Source organism: Rhineura floridana, chromosome 16 (genome assembly GCF_030035675.1).
Source record: "Rhineura floridana isolate rRhiFlo1 chromosome 16, rRhiFlo1.hap2, whole genome shotgun sequence".
NCBI lineage: Eukaryota > Metazoa > Chordata > Lepidosauria > Squamata > Rhineuridae > Rhineura > Rhineura floridana.
The window spans coordinates 8,733,970-8,759,106 of NC_084495.1; the positions used below are offsets into that span (position 1 = coordinate 8,733,970).

The 25,137-nt window shown below is 42.4% G+C and overlaps 1 protein-coding gene across 4 annotated transcripts in view; it reads right to left on the reverse strand.

The window, feature by feature from the left end:
* Positions 1 to 25,137, reverse strand: part of ARHGEF9 (Cdc42 guanine nucleotide exchange factor 9) — a 290,941-nt gene that overhangs the window by 56,647 nt on the left and 209,157 nt on the right. For 2 of the 4 annotated variants that reach the window (XM_061598283.1, XM_061598284.1), the window contains exons 6-8: positions 15,581 to 15,775; positions 10,455 to 10,634; positions 295 to 527 (exon numbers count right to left, since the gene is read on the reverse strand). In XM_061598283.1, the coding sequence (XP_061454267.1) occupies positions 295 to 527; positions 10,455 to 10,634; positions 15,581 to 15,775 (608 nt within the window). Of the gene's footprint in view, positions 1 to 294; positions 528 to 10,454; positions 10,635 to 15,580; positions 15,776 to 22,514; positions 22,724 to 25,137 lie in introns of those variants that run through there. The other 2 variants (XM_061598285.1, XM_061598286.1) reach the window with 2 other exon arrangements.

Below are 25,137 nucleotides of genomic sequence, written 5' to 3' on the forward strand. Positions count from 1 at the left end.
GGGGAGCTTTTGGCCCTCCATAGACGTTGGCCCTCCACAGACGTTGGAGCAGAGCTCCCATCTTCCCTAACCATTGGCCATCCTGGCCGCAGATGATGGGAGCTCCGCTAGCTGCACCTTCATCCCCCAAAGGTCGGAATAAATCAAAAGGCTTCTGCAGCACTCCCCAAAGATGCTCACCCTAAAGAACCGGACAAGTTCCATGGGTGAGGGTCAGAGGCTGAGAAAGACTCCTGTTGCGCTACTGCCGCCAGCCCTGAGTTCAAGCACATCTAAAGCCAAACCCCAATGTACCTGTGGTCCTGCGCAGTGTACTTCAGCAGTTCTGCCAGCTGCAGTGGGTATTTGCAGATCTTCTGCACGGGGGTCAAAAGGAAACCATCAATAGCGATGTCAATCATCTGCTGCAAGAGACGGCAAGCTTCAAAGAAGTGCTGGTATCTGCCATCTTTCATAAGCTTGGAGAGCTCCATGCATGCATCCAAGTGATTGTTACAGTACTCTGAGTAAATCCAGAAGCCATCTTGCTACAAGTGGTGGGAGCAGAAAGGTGTGGAAAGGGGGGTGGGCAAAGAGAAACACCATAAACAATTAGCTACTCAGCTAAGAATGGATCAGTCAGTCTATTTCTCACTTTTGCATGTATTTATTCATAACTCTGTTCTGTCCTATTTAATGCACATCAATCTGCAAATTTTTAAACACAAACAAACAAAAATTGTATAATTTCTGTTTGCAGGAGATGACAGTGATTACGATTATATTATTTTATTTGACATTAGTAATGAAATGAAATGACTTATTAGTAATTTTATATAAGATGTCTGTAAGTGACTTACAAAAATGTTAAGAGGAAAAAAACATGCATAATATGAAACTCATAAAGCTGTTGTAGTAACCCATAAACAGACACAGTAGAAAACAGCAAACAGGGTTAGCATAGAGGAAAATTAAGAAGAAAGGGATCACTTCAGCCTTAAGTGGGTCAGTTAATTCCAGCACCTCTTTCTGCTCTATCGTGACCAGATGGTGGATGTCCAACCTGTCCTAGATGGGGTTGCACTCCCCCTGAAGGAGCAGGTTCGTAGCTTGGGGGCTCTCCTAGAACCATCTCTGTCATTTGAGGCTCAGGTAGCCTCAATGGCACGGAGCGCCTTCTATCAACTTTGGTTGGTGGCCCAGCTATGCCCCTATCCAGACAGGGATAACCTGGCTTCAGTTGTCCATGCTCTGGTAACCTCCAAATTAGATTACTGCAATGCACTCTACGTGGGGCTGCCTTTGAAGACAGTTTAGAAACTACAGATTGTGCAAAATGCAGCGGCCAGATTGGTAATAGGGACCAGACAGTCAGAACATATAAAACCGATTCTGGCCCGCTTGCATTGGCTGCCTGTATGTTTCCGAGCTTGATTCAAGGTGCTGGTTTTGACCTATAAAGCCTTACATGGCTTGGGACCACGATACCTGATGGAATGCCTCTCCCCATACGAACCCACCCGTACACTACGGTCAAGATCAAAGGCCCTCCTCTGGGTGCCTACTCCAAGGGAAGCTCAGTGGGTGGCAACAAGGGAGAGGGCCTTCTCAGTGGTGGCCCCCAAATTATGGAATGATTTGCCGAATGAGGTGCGCCTGGCACCAACACTGTTATCTTTTTGGCGCCTTGTCGCTTGAGGCTCAGGTGGCCTCGGTGGCACGGAATGCGTTTTACCATCTTCGTCTAGTAGCCCAACTACGCCCCTATCTGGACAGTGACGATCTCGCCTCAGTTGTTCACGCTCTGCTAACTTCTAGATTGGACTACTGTAATGCGCTCTACGTAGGGCTGCCCTTGAAGACTGTTCGGAAACTCCAGCTAGTGCAAAATGTGGCAACCAGGCTGTTGACGAGGACCCATCGGTCTGCGCATATAACACCTGTCCTGGCCCGCCTGCACTGGCTACCCATCTGTTTCCGAGCTAGATTCAAGGTGCTGGTTTTGACCTATAAAGCCTTATACGGTGTGGGACCGCAATACCTTGTGGAACGCCTCTCCCGCTATGAACCTACCCGTCCACTTCGTTCAGTATCTAAGGCCCTCCTCCGGGAACCAACTCATCAGGAAGCCCGGAGGATTGTTGTTAGATCTAGGGCCTTTTCTGTGGTGGCCCCCGAACTCTGGAACAGCTTACCTGAGGAGATACGCCTGGCGCCTACGGTACTTTCTTTTAGGCGCCAGGTTAAGACCTGGCTATACTCCCAGGCATTTTAATGTTTAATGTTTTCATGTTTAACGTCGTTAGTTAACTTGCTGTTATGTGTTATTGATGTTATTATACTATTGTATTTTAATCCTGTGTGTACACCGCCCAGAGAGCTATTAGCTATGGGCGGTCTAAAAATGAAACGAAATAAATAATAAATAATAAATAAGACTTTCCTCTTCTCCCAGGCATTTTAGCATGTGTTTTAAATTGTTTTTATTCTGTTTTAAATTTTAAAATTGTGTTTTAAATTGTTTTTAAAATATGTGTTTTATATTGTATATTTGTCTTAATGTTTTTGATTGCTGTAAACCGCCCAGAGAGCTTCAGCTATGGGGCGGTATACAAGTGCAATAAATAAATAATAAATAAATAAATGGTGTAGATCAGACCTTTGCCACAGTAGAATGCTATGAAACAGTGGAAAACTGGCCATGGTGTATACAGATGAGATATACCTCAGAGATTGTGAGATAATGTTCAAATAATAATGTCCTGCTTTTCTCTTCTAGAGAGCTCAGGTCCAAACTGGATGTGATGCAGGAGATTCATGAACAGGATATCCTACAGTTTTTTCTTTGGATGCTCCCCTGATCTAAATGGCCCTGTTTGGAGTTGGAGTTCTGGGGCAAAATATTCATGTGCCAGTATGATACATGTATTTTCCCTTGTGGAGCGCATGCGTGCACATACGTATGTGTGTGTCAGAGAGATAGAGAGATTCAGACAAATAGCATGGAGCAAAGTGTTAAACACCGTTACACCTTAGTAACATTGCCCTGATCTGTCTTGTGGTTCTTCTGAATCTGCTTTGATGTAAAGGAGGGGTAGGGAAACCTGTGGCCCTCCAGATATTGCTGAACTGTATCTTCCATCATCCCTGACCATTGGCCATCCTGGTTGGAGCTGACGGGAGTCCAACAACATCTGGAAGCCCACAGGCTTCGTCATCCATGATATAAATGGGAAACCACATCTGCTTCGACCCTCAAAGCAGCTTACATGAGATCCCCATCAAGAAACACGTTGGACCCCAACCCTGTTCCCCTTCACTACCAAATGCTCTGAGACGCTGAGTACGCCCAGCACACTTTCCATCATCTTCACCATATGAGCTCTGATTCATTTATATCCCTCCTTCACTCCAAGGAGCTCAAGGGGGTATGCATAGTTCTCCCCCTCCCCATTTTAACCTTACAACAACCATGTGAGGTAGGTTAGGCTGAGAGACCACAGACAGGCCAAGGTCACCAAGTGAGATTCATAGCTGAATGGGGATTTGAACTCTGGTCTCCCGGGTCCTAGTCCCATGTCTCAACCACTACACTACGCTGACTGGAACACATGAGAAAGACTCTCTTTGGACTTACACAGGGAATAAATGTCACAGTAAGCACAAGATAAAGAGGGGGGCTGGCTAGCATCTTTAATTTTGTTTCACTTTTGAATCTTTGAAATGCTTTTTTTGACTCAGCAGACTAATGTAGACTACACTTCACTGATTTCTCCCCGCTGTGGGTGGATCTGTCCGTTTCAGTTTCTTTCCGTTCTTCATTTTTCTAATCTTAAATTAAGTTCTCCATATTTCTATGTCAATTTGCAATATATATTTTAAGTCCTCTTGAAAATTCATCAGCATTTTAATGTGCAGTTCTCTGATTATACATATTTTTGCAAGCAATTTTCCCCTGATGCATTTTTGTCTGTTATTTTTCCTAATAAGTGAATTTTATAAACACATGCAATTTTTTGGTACACAGCATTTGGTTGGAGTACTGCACTGCAAAATTAGGAGGACTGCACTGCATTTTGAAGGGCAGTTGTGTTGCAGTTTGCTTATTATTTAGGGAAGTTGGAAGATTTGCATGAAGATATGAAAACCGACCCAAATTTCTCCACCATTCCTGCTCCCTCTACTTGCTCACTTACATGGATCTGCCAACAAGGTGTCCTGCCCCTTTTCTTTTGCAGTGGAGACAGGTGGCTCCAATGTCAGTGGGGCAGTGAATCTGCTCCGGGTTTTAGTCTGAACTTTCAATGCACCGTGGACAGCTCCTTGAAAGTTCAGACTGAAACCTGGAGCGGATATACTGCCCCACTGACATCGGAGCCATCAGTCTCCACTATTCTTTTGGAAACTGACAGCTGAAGTTAAACTGTCTGACCTTTGTGCCAAGAGCCCGCTTGGAGCAAATCCATCACAGTCACAGATGGATTATGACAGTTTCCAGTTCTGTGTATTTTCTCTGTATGTTTTAAAGCAGGCTTGTGGGATCTTTTTTATTATTTTACTAGAACCCTGAGGTCTACCAGCCAGAGCCAAGGGCAAATAGTAGTTCACAGGCAGGTCAGCAGACAGCACGAATTAAGGAACAGGGTGCCTTGAGAACATCCTCAGTCCAGGAATTTGTGATCAGTACCAGAACCAAGCTCACCTGCTCTTTCATGCTAAAATCCACTCCTGATTTTCTCTTGATGAGTCTTTTTCAGCAACCAAATTTGAAAACAGCGAAGAGGAAGCTTTTTAGTTGTTGCTGCTGCTAGAAAACTGACTTTTAAGTAGATACCTTATCCCAATCTGCATCTGTATGGTAATTGTCTTTAAGATTTTTAAAAGGATGTCTTGTTTTTAAGATGTTTTTAAAAGATTTTTTAGTGTTTTGTCATTGTTGTTTGCTGACCTTTCTGGGAGGAAAGGTGGGATATACATTTATAAATAAGTAAACAAACAAAGAAAATGGTAGTCAGAAACCCTTGCTGGTCTACTGACAATAACCCAGAGATCTACCAGTAGATCCCAATCTACCTTCTCTCCACCCCCATTTAAAAGCCTGCTTGTCTCTAATAGCCCGAATTCTAAAAACAAAGAGAAGCACAGCTATTACAACCCCATCCTTTTTTCTTTTTCTTTTAAAAGACACACTACGAGAATTGGTATTCTTCGGCACTCAGAGAGGTTGCTGTGAGTGGTTTTAATGGTGCCCTGTTGCAGTTTCATGAGCATTTACAACGTGATTCTCTAATAGTATCTGAAGTGTTGCCACTGTGAAATATAGCCTAGCCAAGATGTTACTGACAGTGATGTACTTATGCATAAAAGGATCCAGCATCCTAGACAGCTGCATCCCCTTACATAAGTGCCAAGACAGGGCTTTATTCTCATTCAAGGAAAAGCTCAAAAAGCAAGGCTGCATGATTTTTTTTTTTAACATTTCTTGACATATTTACAACACTGGCCAATTCATCAGCTCCCACAATGCGGGGCTTATGTGACAAGCCAGGAAGGGCAGGCTGGAATCTCTGTGAGTGATCGCTGTCACCTAAAACGCCTATTCATTGTGCACGTTTTATGAACTAAGTGCTACAGCTTGGAAAGCCAGTGGATATACCGAGTGTTGGACTAAGATCAGGGAAAATCAGCTTCAAATCTTGTCTAAGCTGTGAAGTTCTCTGGGTGACCTAGGGTCAATCATTACTTCTCAGGTTAACCTGCCTCCCAGGGTTGTTGTGACGATAAAATACAGGGAGGGGGTATGATTTGTTTATTGTTCCATATTTGACTTGATACGACTTATATATATATATATATATACAAGGAGGGAAAACTAACAAAAAGTCTTTGGGCACTTTAAAGACTAAGGGCTGTATTCTACTCAGAGTTGATCCAGAGAAATTAAAAAACCTAAGGTAGCCATGTCCATTAACTCCAATGGACTAGCTTTCAGCACCTTGGACAGCTCCTTGAAAGTTTGGACTAAAACCTGGAGCAGACTCACTGCCCCACTGACTGGAGACGCCAGTCTCCACTGACACATTGAAGCAAGTATCCATTGCCATTTTAAGAAGGAACGTCCCCCCCCCCAGTAAGATTATTAAGCTCAGGGTCTAAAATTACCTAACTGTGCCAATGAGGTCATATCAGAATTCATGAAGATTAAACTAGGAGCCACACTAATAATACAGGAAGGGATGGGGGCATATACCTGACCTACTAGCATAGCTGTGACTTACTGGGAGGGAGAGGGGGAGGGTCAAAGTGGTGGAGAGGTCAACATGGTACAAATGCACCAGCAGGAATGCCAGGTTGGCTCTGCAAATGCATTTCCACCATGCAAACCTCACCACTGTTGCCTTGCTCTTCTCTCTCTTGGTAAACTGCACCAACGCCGCTAAGGGGTGGTCAGGTACACATCACTGTCTCTCTCTGCTGATTGATTCTGCTGTTAAAGGCTCCTCTCTGCTTAGTGCAGTCATTGCAAGTGTCTTTCATTGGCTTCTGAAGCAGTGCATACTGACCATGACTGTCCATGGGATCATAACCGGATGGGTCCAGGGAATGGTCAATGCCTCACTTCTGGAGGAAGTTATGCCCACCATTTTGAAAGGAGCTGTGATGTGGCCCCTCTTGAAGAGGTCATGCCTAGATCCAGAAATTTTAGAAAACTACTGCCCAGTTTCATATGTTCCCTTTCTGGGCAAGGTGGTCAAGAGAATGGTGGCCAACCAGCTGCAGGTATGCTTGGAGGAAGCAGATTAACTACATGCATTCCAGTCTGGTTTCTGGCCCTGTTTTGGCACCAGAACTGCCTTGGTGGCCCAGACTGATTAACTTTATTGGGAGAGAGACATGGGCAATGCATCTTTGTTGCTTCTCCTTGACGCCTCAGCAGCTTTTGACACCATTGGCCACAGTGTCCATCTTGAGTGACCAAGGGAGGAAAGTGCTGGAGGCACTGTATTACGGTGATTCACCTCCTACCTGTAGGGCCACAGAAAGTGGTACTAGGAGATGGTTGCTCAGCTCCATGGCTTTTCAGCTGTGGGGTCCCACAAGGGTCCATTCTGTCTCCTGTGCTATTTAACAGCTACATGAACCTGTTGCAAGCTGTCATTGGAGCACAGTATCATCAGTATGTTGATGACGTGCAGCTCCATCTCTCCATTCCATGTGAATCAGGAGAGCCTGTGAAGATGTTGGACTGGTGCCTAGATGAGGGCCAATAAACTGGGGTTGAATCCTGATAAGAGAGAAGTGTGGTGGGTGGGTGGTTCCCCTGACCAGGAATTAGGGGCATGGCCTGTTCTGGGAGGGGTTGTACTCTCCCTGAAGGAACAGGTTGTAGTCTGGGAATACTCCTGGACTCCAACTTGTCACTAGAGTCCCAAGTAGCTTCTGTGGCTAGGAGTGCTTGTGCCCACCTTAGGCTGATTCTCCAGCTGCAGACATTTCTTGACTGGTATAGCTGAGTCTCAGTTGTCCATGCTTGGGTAACGTCCCATCTGGACTACTGTAATGTGCTGTATGCGGGGCTGCCCTTAAAGATTGTCTGGAGGCTGCAGTTAGTGTAGGACACACCTGCTGTACTGATAAGTAGAGCAGCCTGATGGGATCATATGTAACCTGTCCTGAAAGCTCTGTACTGGCTGCCAGTGAGTTACTGGGCCCAATTCAAGGTGTTAGTACTAGCATATAAAGCTCTAAATGGCTTGGGACCCAAGTACTTAAAAGAGTACCTTCCCCAGTATCAACCATCTTGGACTCTACAATCGGCAAGTGAGGCCTTGTTGATGGTAGCACCATGGCAAGATGCCCAGTTGGTGCTGACCCATTATTATTATTATTATTATTATTATTATTAGATTTATTATTTATTATTAGATTTATATCCCACCCTTTCTCCCATTGGGACCCATCACAGCTTTTTTAGTGGTGGCTCCCCATTTGTGGAACGCCCTCTGCAGTGAGGTGTGTCTCCAACATTAATGACTTTTAGGGGGTATTTGAAAACTTTCCAGTTTACCCAGGCATTTGATGGCTGAAGGGGACTGTTCATGGCAATCCGGCTATTATTGCATGGAATAACACTTTTATCATCAACTGTTTATTAGACTTTTTTCTTCTGTGACAGTTTTTAGAATGTTTTTGATTGTTTTTAGAGTGCTTGTTTTTGTTGTTTGCCAGCCTGGGTTCCTTTGGGAGGAAGGGCGGGATATACATTTAATAAAAAAATATTGGCTTTCTGGTACTGGCTTTTGAAAAGGCACCTGTTGACACAGGCATTCCCTTGATGTCTGAAGCTGAATCTCCTGTCTGAATTGCTGGGTAGAGATTGCTTTATTATGTGTTTTAATTATGGATGTTTATAATTTAATAGTTTGTGTAACTGGTTTTTATACTTTGTAAACCATTTAGAAACCTTTTTTTTAGCATCAAGCAGTATATAAATATAAACATAATAACAACAGGTTGTATCCAGTGTTAGCGATACTGAAACATGATTCATTTTAGTGGACGGGGCTGTAGCTTAGTGATAGAGCAACTGTTTTTCATGCAGAAGGTCCCAGGTTCAATCCCCAGCATCTCCAGGTTAAGACTAGGAGAATCCCCTCTCTGAAACCCCAAAGAGCCACTACCAGCCAGTGCAGACAATAGATGGACCAGTGGCCTGACTCAGTATAAAGCAGCTTCCTATGTTTCTAACCTAGGTCTATTAGCTTAGATAGGCTTACTCTGAGTAAGATTTAGATGGGAACAACACAATAACAATAATAATTATTCTAAAAAACAATTAAGAACATTTAATAGACTATTTCACCACATCAGAGTCAGGTTGCACTTGTATAGGATCGCTGCAACCCAAGCACCATTTGAATTGCATTCAGCAACACTCAGAATAAAGCAGGGAATGTGAAGGTTTGTTGTGCAATGACAATTTGTATTTAGAAATCCAAGAATGAATCAACTTAGACACAGCTTGAATCTGATCACACGATTTAAAAGAAAAGAGTTTGTTTGGATTAAAGATGTACATGCAGGTGTGTATATGTGTGTGTATGTGTGTAAACCTAATTATCCTAAATTGTGTTATCAGGCATAACCGTTCAAAATGAACTTTGCCAGCTGCAATTTGTGGAATGGCAGGCTGCTCGCGACATGGGGCCTTACTGTTTATGGGCATGGATTTAATATGTGCATGTCTACGAGAGCGAAGATGCAACTGGTCTCTCATGCAGATGTTTATTTAGATATTTATTGTTGTAAACTGCCTAGAGAGCTTCGACTATGGGGCGGTATATAAATGCAATCAATCAATCATCTTCTAAAGATCCAGCAAAAGGGTAAGAATCCAAAGAATATAATGTGCAAGCCCTCTAAAAAAATGTTAAAAAGGCACTCCTTTCAAAATCTCAAAAGGCGAGTCAAAGACTAAAGCAACTGATCAAGAACAGGAGCCAGGCAATCCTCCTCCTTTCTTCGCCCTCTTATCTCCATTAAAATTGTTTCTGTTGTTACTAATGTGGCGGCATCGCTGGTGTTCTACCCTCGTCACTCCCCTTTCTAGTTGCTATGGCAAAGCGGCGGCAGTGCTAGCATTCTTCTGGGCCACTTTGCCCAGAATGCCTCACTCTGAGGAAGGACCCCCCTTCCTGATAGCGGAGAGTGTGCCAGCTTTATTTTTAAAACTATTTCAAAGTAAGTGAATCGGATGAGGATGAAGTGAGCAACCCTCAGCCATTTTGCATTTAAGGTAATAGCAGAGGGTGGGGCAGAGGGCCTAGGAGAGGGGTCAGAAGGCACCTGGCCTAGACCCCCTCATAACTGGCAGCATCTCTACCCCACAACACACTTGTATGCTGCTTTTGCCTGCAATCTGCTGAGCCAGAAACAAGCAGTAGTACACTGTAAGAGTTAACAGACAGGAGGACGGAAGCTTGATCCCGACATAGGATGGGGGAGAAATTCGATTTAGTTCACACTTAAAGCCAAATTTATCAAATTTGTGCTTTTTGAAACAATATGAGAACTGAAACACAGGCATCCTTTGAAATTCACACATCCGAATTTTGCAAAGCATGTCTAACTAAACGATGTTTACAAAAATGCATATATATATATTTGGTGCACAAAATAAATATAGTGGCAAAAATAACTTACAAAAATGCATTATATTAGGATACGTTGGCTTGCAAAAATGCGTATGTTTGTCAAAACTGCATACAAAAATGTATTTATTAGGAGACATTTGCACTAAAATGCTGAAGAAACTTCATGAGGATTTTTTTAAAAAAACAACAAATTGCTGCAGAAATGCGGAGAACCAAATTTAAGATTAGAAAAATCCACCCTCGAATAAGCCTGCTTTGCAAAAATAACAAAGATGACATCTGCTTCTCCCTTTGAAATCATTTCCTCTCCCAAACACTTACATGTTCCAGGAAACACGGCCCGATTTCACTGAGATGGGGATCCTCATTGTTGTACTGCTTCTCCAAGTCCCTGACAAATCCCATTTGAAACCTATAGATGTCCTCAATGTTGCCAAATATGATCTTCAACTGTTCATCACTGAACATGTCTCTTCTTTTCCGACATTGCTTTAGGTAACCCTGTAAGAAAACAGAGAAAAGAGGACTCGGGTGAATAATGATGCCACAGGACTCTTACCAACACATAGAAATGCTCAAAGCTCCATTGCACTTTTTCAGCAGCAACAACACTAGGAAAGTCTGCATTCCCTTGGCTTTTTCCTGCTGGCTTTATAATTTTGAGCAGGTCATAGCTTGCTGGTAGATCAGACGCTTTGTACACACAAGGTCCCAGGTTCAATCCATGATATCTCCAGGTAGGACTGACAAAGATTCCCATCTAAAACCCCAGGGAACCTTTGTCAATTAGTGCAGGCCAAAGGTAGCCAACATGGTGTTTATTTAGGTGTTCTTGGATTCCAACTCCCATCAGCCCCAGTCAGCATGGGCCACGGTCAGGGAAGGTAGGAATAGGCAGAGGTACCACACTGGCTAACCCCTTCCTGTAGACAATAAATACTGAGCTAAATGGGCCAATGGCCCTCTGTATTCTCTCTGGTACTAAAGAGGGGATACAGAAGCAAGCCTTTTCCTACTTGGCATGTAGCTTTTCCATTTTGTAGTTGCATGAGTCTAGTGGAACAGTTTTTATAGCCCAATGGAAAGGGTGGCAATCAAGGTCCAGCATCCAAACCAAAAACCTACATATTCATATTATTATATTTATGTGCCTTTTCCCCAAAGAGTTTATGGCAGCATGCATAGTTCTTCTTCCTCCCCACCATTTTCTCTTCACAACAACCTTGTGAGGTAGCTAGGCTAAGGGAGAGTGACTAAGAGGTCCCCCAATGCGGTTCATAGTTGAGTGGGGATTTGAAAATAGATCTCCCTGCTCCTAGTCCAATACTACAACCAGCAGGACAAGGAGGGACAAAAAAACTTTTTTCAGTCTGAAGGCTGCATTCCTTTCTAGGTAATTTTAAGGGGGCCACATGCCAGTGATGGGCATGGCCAGAAGCAGCCATGCTAATTTTACCTTTGTACACTAGGATTGTTTCTACACAAATTGTTTAAGTGTGCTGGGTCTCAGTTTAAGGGCTGGCCCTACTATTAGGTAGAGTGAGGTAGTTGTTTTAGGCAGAAGATCCTCGGAGAAAGGGGTGGGTAAATGGATAGCAGAGATGCAGGAGGAGAAAACTGTGTGTGGGTGAGAATTTTTGAAAATCAAACTTGGAACCAGACTTCCCAATTGTTCACACGTTCACTATCTTTGTGGACCAGTCCTGAATGCTGCATGCTTTCTGCGGCTTTTCCTGACCCTGGATTTTTGCCAGCATGAAACTGATCAGCCTAGCCTTTGCTTGGCTAACATGAAACTGACTAGCCTACTCTTTGTTTGGCTAACATGAAACTGACCAGACTACTGGTTGTTTGGCTAACATGAAATTGACCATCTTTGCTGTGAAACTGACCAGCATGCATCTTTGCCTTGCTAACATGAAATTGACTTTACTAGAATGGTAAAAGCAGAAAATAGAGGAATGAAACCAGTGCCAGTTTGACAGAATGCAATTGAACAGACACAAACAAGTGGATCCTATCCCTAACCATTTAGCCTGCCCTGCACCTCTTAAATTAGGGTGCTGCCATCAGAAAACACAGTGGATGATGCTGTCCTGTCAACAGACTTGAAGTAAGACTCATTGGCCAGTCTAGTTAATGTGTGCAGATGGAAAGGAGGGGGCACTATCTTGTCTATCTCAAGCAGCAAAATGTCTTGGGTTGCCCCTGCTCATTTTAGATATCATGGGAAACCTTCAGTTAAGAAAGCTTAACTATGATTTGGTATGAATGCTGAAATGAAAAGATGGCTGTGATTTGCCTTCACCAACCCTGGTACCCTCTAGATCAGCCTTTCCCAACCTTTGGGTCCCCAGATGTTGCTGGACTACAACTCCCATCATTCCTGACCATTGGCCATGCTTCCTGGGGCTGATGGGAGCTGTAGTCCAACAACATCTGGGGACCCAAAGGTTGGGAAAGGCTGCTCTAGAGTTTTGGACTACGACTTCCATCAGCCCCAGCTAACAAGGGATTATGAGAACTGTAGTCCAAAACATCTGGCAGCTGCCACTGCTAGGTAGAGAGGCTTGGAGGGCTACAACTGCCCCAAAGCCTGAGGCTCTCCATCCCTGCCATAAGGCAAAAGACGCCTCTTTTCTTGTCTCACCGGCAACTGTGAAAGGCAAGCTCATTCCAGCTTCCTTGGATTTAGCTGAACCAGAGAAGAGTCGAGCAATTTAGATGCAGCCTATTGAGTAATTAAGCTGTCTCTTCCAGCTCTCTATCTCTGGGGCAGCCATGATGTTGCTCTGGTTTTGTGCACTTAATTTGCTCAAAATGAGTTTTTTTTCCCCTCTTCCTTCCTGAAAGAGGTGGCTGGGCCATCGTGTGGCAAATGGGAATGTTCACTGCAGTCCTCTCTGGTTTAAAAAGACATCTGAAAGATCTGTTGGGACTCTCACCTCCTGGCAAGATTTCTCATTCAATTCCATTTGGGGTAATAAAGAGCAGAGTACAAGGCCTAGCAATATTGTCTGCCTTGACACAGTGAGTTTAATTGTGGGCTGGGTAAGTGGGAGCAATTCTAACAGAACCATCATCCTTGCTAAAAATTCAAGCCAAGAGATCCACTTTAGAGTACCGGGCATGTTCAGGCTCCCTCCTTTCACCAGCAGGAAAACAGGGGAAGATTGGGGGTGGTTGGGTGGTGAAGGGCAAACACTGAAGGTGCTATTCTTCTGCAATGCAGAATGATCTTTCTGATTGAAAAGGCTATTGCACAAAATTAAAGGGGCCTGCTTCTACATTAAAACCACACAGCTCCCCCAGACATAAAAGGAACAGAGCCTACGAAGGGGCCTTATACTGACTGAACCTCACTTTTGACTTTCAGGAGTCTCCTGAAGAAATTGTTGTGCCGACAGACCTATGCAGCTGTTTAAAATGTCTCTTGAGGAGCTAGTCATTTTCATGATTGTTTTGTATTGCTTTTAAAAGTTTTTATGTTGATGTACAATGCCCTGATGTTTGGCAAGACAGCAGTATTTAAATGCTTTTATAAACAAACAAACAAACTTGGGACCTTCTACATGCAAATCTCCCAAATGTGTGGAGAAAAAAAAAATCTTTTAATTGCTTGGGCGTTCTATATCGTCTCTTTTTTTTTAGATATGTGGTTTATTTAAGCTGAATGTGAGTGGCTTTCTTTTTATGCTATTCTGCTATTTCATTGAAGGTTTTGTGGCTCTTTTACATGTTTGTGAGTCACACTGAAAGTCGCTGCAGTTCAAGAATGGGATGGGAACATAATAAACTGCCTTACATCACATCTACAGATCTCCAGGGTTTCAAAGAGGGTTCTCTCCCAGATGCTGAGGATTCGGCCTGGGACCTTTTGCATTAGAGACGGAAGGATCTGTCCATTTTGGTTCCTTGTGTTTCTCATTTTTCTAATACCAAATTAGGTTCTTCACATTTCTGCAGCAATTTGTGATTTTTTAATTAAAAAAACCACCATGAAAACTCTTCAGTATTCTAGTGCAAATTTCTCCTAATAAATACATTTTTGTATGCAGTTTTGACTAATGTACACATTTTTGCAAGCAAGTTATCCTAATATAATTTATTTTTGCATGTTATTTTCACTCATATATTCTTTTTGTGCACACTTTTCTCTAATATATGCAGTGTTTTAAACATTGCTTGGTTCAAGAATTGCATCACAAAATTCAGTTAAATGCGAATTTCAAAAGATGGCTGCGTTTCAGTTCTCATATTGTTTCGGAAAGTGCGAGCTTGATAAATTTTGGCTTTAAATGTGAACTGAATCAAATTGTTTCCTGTCCCTATTTTGCATGCAAAGCATGCGCTCTACCACTGAGCTGCAGCCCTTCCCCTAAAAACAGATCAAGATCCCAGGTTCCGAATAAAGGGCTGATTTAAATAAGAACACAGGAAGCTGCTTGTATCAAATCAGGCCATTAGTTTATCTAGCTCAGTAGTGTCTCCACTGACCGGTAGCAGCTCTTCAGGGTTTCAGACGAAGGTGTTTCCCAGCCATGGAGATGCTGGGGCCTTCTGCATGGCAATCAAATGGGCTAACACTGTGCAACAGCCCTGATATGGAGGTTCCCTTTACTATGGAGTGGGTTTTTGCTTCTAAGCAGAAACAGAACTTGTCTCCAACAAAGTAAGGGAGCCCTCCAGAGTCTGACATTAGAAGCTTCATGGCATAGACTCTGCAGGGGCTAGAAGGAAGTTTCTTAAATTTTAAATTAGCCGTCATATGAACCACTGCTCAAAAATAAATTAAATCTCCACAAATAGAAACTTGCACGTCAGAGAGAAGACGAGGCCTGAACCCTTCTGCCTTCCACATTTATTCTCCCTTTGCAGGGATTATTGATATATGTATTTTTTAAAAACAACAACGACAGAGGAATGATTATATCATGCTATCGTTCCCTCACCTGCAGCCTGAAGTGGTACAGTCCAGACAAAGGTTGACATCCTCATCTTCTGTTTGTGAGAATTAGGTTTTCTTTTGTAAAGCTGTTTTACATAGTAACAATGGAACCTGGTTAGTCTTGCCACGACCGAATGACTGTTGGCTTATGGTGACACAGAGGCGGGCTGTTTCACCGGTGGTACCAGTGTTAGGGAACGCACTCCCTGCTGAAATACAAGAAGCCCCTTCTATATTGCCATTCCTCTGACTTTTGTAGATGCGCTGGTTACACAGGCATTTTCTTGATCTCTCAACCTGAGTCTCTTGTTTTAACCACTGTGTTGTTTTAATGGGATTGTTTTATTGTATGTTTTAATTATGGATCTTTGCATTTTCATGTTTTAATGGGATTGTTTTATTGTGCATATTTTAATGCTTATGTAATTGCTTTTTATGCTTGTCAACTACTTAGAAACTTATTTTGGCATGAAGTGGTATATTAATTAACTACATATACCTCACAAATGTCTTTCAGATGTTTGATATAGTGGCGCTCCGTGCTCATGATTTCATTAATGACATTGGCTCTCATCTGGTCTCGGTTCTGGAGGGTCCTCCCGAGACAAAGGCAGTCGGCAGCATTTGGATCCAAGTGTCCATTCTGTACTTCGCTCGTCCCTTCCTCAACACCATCTTCTTGGTTAACCCATAGCTACAGAAAAAGCAAACACAACGATACCATGTTTAGCTTTGGGAGATCTGTCCCAGGGCTTGACAGTTTTTAATTCATCCTAATATACTATCTAAACCTCTGAATTTTCTCAGAAGGCATCTTTCTTTCTTTCATTTTAAATTTTTTATTAAGCCTTTTAGATATATGGAAGTACAAAAAATACAGGAAAATACAGGGGAAAAAACCATCCCAACCCTTAAAGGTAGCAGACATGTTTGTGAAATGAACAATTCTAAAGAGCAGAGGATATACATGTAAAGGAGTAGGTAAGAGTGACAGAATAACATTATTACAGGGGTTCCCATACTGTGGCCCGCAGACCACCAGTAGTCCATGAGCTTCATTTAGGTGGTCCACAGCATACACACATTAAATATTCATATTGATTCTGAATTGTATTTGTATTGCTTCTTATATTTCTAACCTTCTATTTTATTGTATTACAATCTGAATTCTATGGAATACGATCAAATACTATATATAGAAAACAAAAGAATCAATAAACACAATTTACAGCATCATACAGCATCTAGCACCGCATTTTACAATTGCTACAACAAGCTAATAACAATTAACAACAATAAAGTGTCCAGCAAAACCATCAACAGTTTTCAAGTGGTCAGTGGGGAAAAAGGCTTGGGAAACAATGCATTATACGCTGTCTTAATGTTGTATTATTTCCTTTCCAGGAGTTCTGGAGACTTTTTTCCTGACAACATTTCTGAGATTTTTAAAGAATAGGTGGAAAAATTATGGGAATTTGCTGCTATGGCTAATTAGTCACATTATTTCAGATTCAGAGAACAAAAACAAAAGCTTAATAGCTTTTCAATAAGATGGAATGTATTTATTGAATATTGTAAAAAAAAAAACACGTTTTTTGCCAGAAGCAAATTATTGCTTTATACTGTTTTAAGCATATGTTAAAACAGTATTTGAGTTCACTACATGCTATCAGTCTGTCTCCATCTGGAGAATGCAAAAAATATCTCCTTGTAAATACATATATTATGTGCTTTGTTTGCACTTTGGAAAACTAATAATTGATTGTAATGTTTTGTAAAGATTATGTTTATAAGTTAACAATTTAAAAAACTGAGATTTTTTGTCCCCCTCCCCCCAAAAGAAGGCCAGTTTACTCTTGTCTACACCATTTCAGGAGGAGTCCACAGTTGGCTCTCGTCCTCCTCAAAGGAGCCCAATTTATCTTTCAAGGGTATTACTTAGCCGTCTTCTTTTCTTCTCCAAGCTAAACATACTAGTGCTGTGCCAAAATTTTCTCCTTAATATTTTTTAACCATTCCCCATCAATTAACGAGAAAAAGAAATTGCATTCAAAAATTATCAAAGAGGAGAGAGAATTTCAGTGAAATCCTTGCCGGCAGAGCTTTTGAGATGGCCAAGGGGTGTTTGTGATTGTCCTTTCTTTCATTATACAAATCGTCTCACTGGTGGTCTGTGTGATGTTCCTATATATTAATGTATATATGGTAAGTGCTGGTTGTTTAGAGTATACATGGTAAGTAGTGAAAGAGGAGGGGGAGTGAATGGGCAATAGAATGCTTGATGATTGGCTGAATGTTTAAAATGGCTGACAGTATAAATGAAAGGATGACAGGTAAATCTGGGTGAATGTGAGGTGGTGAATTGTGGAATCTGGGGGGGAGAAGAGAAAGAGTGGATTGTTTGGTGGGGTTTAGAGAGTTGTTTGCCAGGAGGGAGGTGGAGTTCGGATTAGTATTGAGTAAAACCATATGCTTATGTGCCTTAAGAAGAAATCTTGTTAATCTTGTTAGCTTTGTTATCTGTAATAAATACTTAATTTGGTTTACCAATGGCCTGATCCTTGGCTGGGGTTTCACAGACCAGAAGGGAGGGTAAGGTAATGACCAAGGCTGAAGGGGAACTGTAACAAATGGTGGCAGCGGTGAAGAGAATAACAATACCAGTATTCAGAGTCTCTAGGAATACTAGTATTGGGACGTTACTGGTGGTTGCCTAGCAGGGGGATCTGTTGAGATCTGTGCTAGAGCGGGGAGAGAAATCATAAGAGAGAGCGGTCCGGACTGGTGGAGTCCCTGGTGGTGCCTAGAGACAGGCAGTAACCACGAGCAGGTAGGAACCTGACAGGGAGAGCCAGGGAAGGACGCCTCACAGTCTGCACTCATCAGCTTCAATTAAAGCCCAGGGGAAGACATCCCGAGGCAGCTCCTCCTATGGGGCTTTTTCAGATCAAGAAGCATAGACAGCCAGGATGCTGCAGAGTGCTGGAGAAATGTTTACTGCAAATAAAAACACATACACCGCTCCTGGCCATCTTGTAATGATAAGGTAAATTCACCACCCACCAAAATTCTCAAGAGCCCAAAAGATAAGGTAGAAAGAGGGAAGCCTCTTCTGCATGGAAAGAAAACTTTCAAGAAGCTGGAGGACCGATTTCTGCGCAGCACTCAAAGAAACCCAGCATACTCACTGGCCAATGTGCAAAATCCCCTATATATGCTATCAATTTGTGCACATTCTCCATGCATTCACACGTGTGCGCAATTGCTGGCAATCATGTGCAGTTGCCAGTCAACTCACATTAACCTCGGCACGTGTGCAAATATACACAGAGAGTGATATGTGCATACATATTCAGAGAGAATGTCTGTAATACAACCATTCCGCTGATTAATTCTACAAATAGACAGCATTTACCGGGAAAGAGCCGTAGCTCCGTGGCAGAGCATCTGCTCTGCATGCAGAAGGTCCCAGGGTCAATCCCTGGCATCTCCAAGAAGGCTGGGAGAGTTCCTTCCCAGAAACCCCAGAGAGATGCTGCCAGTCAGTGCAGACAATACTGAGCTAGATGGACTAATGCTCTTGACTTCCTATGTTCCCATGTGAAAACTATTATTGCCAGAGGATTTAAAGGTGATATTTAAATAATTAGTGATTATTTTCCTACAAACAGTCCTTCTATCTTCTCCTATCAGGAACCATTTATCCCACTGACCAATAAATATGTGCTGTACTTTGTGGTATGAAATATAATTTATGGCCAGTAGTGTAGTGGCAATTTCAGAAGTGCAGGGTCCTTTCATGAGTCGCAGCCATACCCCTTTCTAAGATTACAGAACAATCAGCTTGTCTGTCACTGTCACCATTTGACTGTCCATTTCACTATCAGAGATATTGTTTGAATTACTGAATTCAGTTTCTACATGTGAGCTCCTGCTGCTACCAAACTGCTTGATGATGTAGATGGGATGCTGTCATCAGGATTCACTGTCTCCTCTTCTGCAATTACAGAATTGTCACTCTCTACAACTTGGCTTTTTTAAGTTGGAACGATAGGAATCCTTTTCACTCTCATTGGCTCCCATCAGCAGGAAACCACAAGGAAGCAAGCAAGTTAGAAGACTCTTCTCTGTGTCTAAACATACTCCACTTTCATGCTCATTGGCTCATAGGATGCTGGAGGCATTGGGACCCTGCTGGGACCTTCCTCCCAAAAAGGTAAGGAGTCTAAGACCCCCTGAGACCCACACAATCAATCCCACTAATTTCAGTGGGAACAAGCATGTGCTTAATTGTGCCCATAATGTATGCTAAAGTTCCAACAAAGCAAAATAAATCAGTTCCACTGAAATCAATTTGCACAAACAACATGTTATGCCTCGTCCAGAGATTCTTTTCTCCACAGCTTTATGTGAGCCAGAGTGTGGGAAGGTCACTAGGAGGAGAGCTGCTTAACCCTTTTTTCAGTCCAGTTCATTTACAGCTCAAAATCACTTTCCCCAAGCTGCTTTTTCACCGATTTGGGGGATTGGAAGGGACATAAGGGAATCACATGTCTTCTCCCCATCCCACTGGTGAGAAAGCAGCTTGATGAGGGTGATTTTTGGACTGAAAACCCACCAAAGAGAAAACAGTTATGCAGCCTCTCTCCACCCATCTTTCATCTGCTCAGAGTTAAGAATGATGGAGCATTATGTAATGTATAGCTTAAGCCATGAGTCTCGATAACTTCTGTTATTATTATTGTCGCTTTTCTCACCAGGTGATCCAAAGCGACTTACATAACCAACTAAAAACAATATAATCCATAAAATCTAAAAAACACCTGTGACAATGAGAAAGCAAATTAAAACAAACACAATCAATATGTATAAAGGGCAGGTATACAAAAATCCCGCCCCACTAAAAAATGTTAACAAAGGCCATGGATGTGGAGGAAGGTCTTTGCCTGGTGCCTAAAGATGGATGAAGATGGCACCAGGCACACCTCCCTGGGGACAGCATTTCACAGCAGGGGGCCACCACTGAAAAGGCCTTCTCTTGTGTTGCCACCCTCTGAACCTCCCATGGAGGGGGCACACAAAGAAGGACTTCTGATTATGATCACAGGATCTGGGTTGGTTCATATGGGGAGAGGTAGTCCTTGAGATATTGGGATCCTGAGATACATAAGGCTTTATAAGTCAAAACCAGCACTCTGAATTGAGCCTGGAAACTAACTGGTAGCCAGCACAATAGTGCCAGAATTGGAACTATATGTTGAGACCAACGTACCCCAGTCAACAATCTAGCTGCTGAATTTTGCACCAGCTGCAGTTTCTGAACCATTTTTAAAGGCAGCCCCATCTATAATGCATTGCAATAGTCTAACCTAGAGGTTACCAGAGTGTAGACAACAGACGTTAGGCTACCCCTGTCCAGAGAGGGGCGCAGCTGGGCAACCAGCCAAAGCTGATGGAAGGCAATCCAGGCCACCGTGGACATTTGAGCCTCAAGTAATACTAATTAATTTTATTTATTTATTTATTATTTGATTTATATCCCGCCCTTCCTCCCAGCAGGAGCCTCTAATACTAATGGATCAAGGAGTACCCTCAAGCTATGTACTTGTTCCTTCAGAGGGAGTGTGACCTCATCCAGGACAGGCCATATCCCATCCATCTGATCTAGGGAACCACCCACTAACTGTGCCTCAGTCTTATGTGGATTAAGGTTCAGTTTATTGGCTCTCATCCAGTCCATTACCGAGGCAAAACAATGATTTAGCACATCCATTGCGACACCTGCAGAAGTAAAGGTGAAGTAGAGCTGAGTGTCATCAGCATATTGCTGACAACAAACTCCTAAGCTCCAGATGACCCCACTCAGCAGTTTCATGTAGATGTTAAATAGCATGGGGGATAAGATCGAATCCTGCAGAACCCCACATGGAAGGTTCCACTGGGCTGAACAACCTTTCCCAAGCATCAAACTCTGAAGATGACCATCCAAGTAGGACTGGAACTACTGCCAAGCAATACTGCCCACTCCCAACTCAGACAAACGTTCCAGGAGAATACCATGGTCAATGGTATCAAAAGCTGCTGAGAGCTCAAGGAGAATTAACAGGGATACATTTCTCCTGTCTCTCATGCATCATCATACAGGGTAACCAATACAGTTTCTGTGCTGAAACTGGACCAAAACCTCATTTGAAATGGATCTAGAAAATTGGTTTCATCCAAGAGAACCTGCATCTGATCTGCAACCACATGCTGAAGAACCTTGTCCCAAAAGGGGAGATTAGCAACTGGTCGATGGCTACTTAGATTTTCTGAATCCAGGAAAGGTTTTCCTCTGCCTTCTTTCAACAGGCAGGGACTACCCCCCTCTCACAAGGAGGCATTAATCACCTCCCTGGCCCAGCTGGCTGCCCACCCCCACTTTGCTAGTTTTTATCCAGGCAACCACTTGTGCTTTTTGATCTTGACAAGTGGTTTCCTGGACAGAACCAATAGGACAAATATGACAAAATAGGACAAAATAGGACAATAGGACTAAAGTGTGTCTCATTTTCTCTGGACTGGAGCCTAACTGTGGAATCCTATGCGTATTTTCTCAGTAGTAACCCCCACTTCATTTAATGAAGCTTATGAAACTAAACATTTAGCTTTATGTAACTAAAAGCATGATCTTTATTGTTGATTGCTGATATATGTCACCCTGTGTCCTTCTTTCTCTTTCCTTCCTGAAGACTATCTAAAACAGAAAACTCAGATTGGACTATAAGCATTTTTTAAACAAAACAAAACAAACAGAATCAGTCTTTTTTATTTCAGATAGGACAGAAGTGCAGCTAAGGCTGAAAACGTAAAACACATTTACTAGGGAATAAGCTTCACTGAATTTAATAGGACGACCTTCTGAATAAACATCCTTAGGACTGCACTGCAATTTTCTCTGGATTGGAACCTAATAATGCAATTCTGAGGATGTTTACTCATTAGTAAGTAGCATTAATTCAAATGCACTTCCTTGCAGATAAGTGTCCATGAGATTAAAGATAAAGCTGAAAGCTCACTGCTCTCATTTTGTTGATCTACCTCCCCTACCCTCTTCCCCCAAGGTCCGTATATTTTTTTTTAAAAAATGATCAGAAGACGCAACCATCTCAGATTTGCCTGAAAATGTCTAACTTTTTTTAAGTAGAAGCAGTGGGAGGTGGAAATAAGCCACAAAAACATTCTTTGGAGTTTAGCCCTAGGTACACTGCATAGTGTTCTTTCAATTACAAAACTTCCTTCCCATCATAGGTGAAAATGATTGGAGCAAAACATAAAAGCTCTCTTCGTTTGTATTCAGTGTCCAAGCTGCAAGAGGCATGAAGACTAAGAAAAGCACAGAAATTACACTCTGCATTGTAATGTAGGTGCTCAATTTTCAAAACTTAACTTACTGTAAGTACGAAGCTACTGTTGCATTTGTTTACAACATGTACCTTTGAAATGGCTCCGTCCTTTTAATCTTCAAAAGGCTCCATCAGTCCTTTTTTCCCTACAATGTACTCCGCTTTTCCAACTGACAATTATACTCTGCTAAACAACATTCCTTTTATTACTGTGCCAGTGTTTTCTGTTCCTACGGAGAGCTTTAAAGGTCAAGAAATGGGAGATCTCAAAGACAGCCCACCCATTTCCTTAACACGAGATTTAAAGGCACAGTGAACATAAAGAGCTCATTTTCAAAATGAAGCAGAAATACGTGATGGCTGTTTTAAGAATAGGTGTCATTTCTAGAAAACTGGTAAGCAAGGAAAAGAACTGCTGCCTATAAAAATCTACAGGATAGAGAAAAAATTAAAAATGTCTCTGTCGAGATCTTTTTTGTATGATGACTTTGTGTACCTAATTCAGGGCCATTCCACACATTCTGCAGACGTAAGCCAGAGTTTGCCAGAAGTATCAGGGACCTCCATCCAATGCAGCTTCCTGACAAATCTATGAACATGTGCCATGCACGCTTACAACCAAAAATGATCAGGGGACGGGAGCAGCTCCCCTCCTGAGGCAAGGTTACAAGTTAGATTAGAGAAAAGGTGAGTAAGAGAGGAGATAGCAACAGTGAATAAAACTCTGCATAGCGTGGGGAATGTGGACTGAAAGACATTTTGCTCCTTCTCTCATAATACTAGAACCCAACAGGGTCACCCAGCTGAATGTGGGAGGATTCAGGACAGACGAAAGAAAGTTTCTTCACATAGCTCACAGCTAAACTCTGGAACTGGCTCCCACATGATGTTGTGGTGGCCACTCATTTTGGATGGCATTAAAAGAGGATTAGAGAAATTCAGGAAGGAACAGGCTACCCATGATGATTGTGTTCTACCTCTACCTTTGGAGGTAATATGCCTCTGGATAGCAGTTGCTGGGAATCACAAGTGGGGAGAGCGCTACAGCTCTCAGGTCCTGCTCATGACCTTCACAGGCATCTGGCTGGCCACTGTGAGAATAGGATGCTGGATTAGGTGGCCCTTTGGCCTGATCCAGCAGGATCTTGTGTCCTTATGCCCAGTGAAATGGGGAGGGCTAAATCAGGAGTAGGGATGGGTGAATCTGTCTGATTTAGTTTCTCTGTCTCTCATTTTTCCAATCTTCAGTTCGGTTATCTACATTTCCACATAATGGATTTTTAAAAAAAATTATACTGAAAATTCAGCAGCATTTTAGTACAAATTTCTCCTACTATACACATTTTTGTATGCAATTTTGGTTAATATACACATTTTTTGCAAAGCAATTTTGCCTATCATGCATTTTTGTATATTCTTTTCACCAGCACATGCATGTTTATGCACACTTTACCCTAGTATATGCAATTACATCACTTAGCTGCAGAACTGCCTTGCAAAATTTGGAGAAGTGGAAATTTCAAAGGATGGTTGTGTTTTGGTTTGCGTGCTGTTTCAGAAAGCGTGGATTAGGTTAGTTCAACTTTAAATGGGCTCCTGCTGGGAGGAAGGGCAGGATATAAATAAAATAATAACTAAATAAATAATGCTAACTGAATCAAATTTCTCTCCCATCCATAACCAGGGGTGAGTACCGCTGGGTTCCTGCCGCTGTCCACACCTCTACAGGCAGAGCTCTGCTGACCCCTTGGGCCTCTTGGCCCTGCTCCTCCTCCTTGCCATCTCTGACTGTTCACCTGCTCTATTCAAGCAGTCCCAACCAACATGGCCAATGGGAGCTGAAGCTCAACTTCAGCTGAGAGACCATAGGGAGGGATGGGGGAGAAATGCGATCCAGTTCACATTTAAATCCAAATCTATCAAATTGGCACTTTCCAAAAACAATATGAGAATCAAAACACAGCCATCCTTCAAAAATCACACTTACATTTGTTGCAATACATTTTAAAGTCTGTTTTTATGATGTTGTAGAGTATTTTTAAGTGCTTTTGTTTGCCACCCTGAGCTCCTACCGGGAGGAAGGGTGGGACAGAAATCTAAAAAATAAATACATACATGAAGTTTGCGATGCAGTTTGCCAACCAAACCGTGCTTACAAAAATGCGTATATTAGAGGGAGAGGCACATGAAAATGACTATATTAGTGAAAGTAACATTCAAAAATCAATCACATTAGGATAGATTGCTTGCAAAAATGTGTACGCTAGTCAAAAAAGCAAACAAAAATGTGTTTATTAGGAGAAATTTGCACTAAAATGTTGAACGATTTTCCTGGTTGTTGTTTTTTTTAAATTACAGATTGCTGCAGAAATGTGGTGAACAGTCTGGAAAAATGAGAGCCAGAGAACCAACATGGGACGATCCTTCCACCCCTAGCCACACGTTAGCCACTACTGGTCTTCACCAGCGTCCTCCAGATGTCTAAGACCTGAGGCACACTATCCTTCTGAATTTACATGTTAAAATTGGAAACACCCTGCCCCATAGCCCAAAGGGCTTGATTTTTATAATATCCTGCTGCAGAAGAACGTACAAAGCATCTTGAAGACTAACATATTTATTATGGTATAAGCTTTTGTGGACTATAGTCTCCTGATACGTGATGATGAAC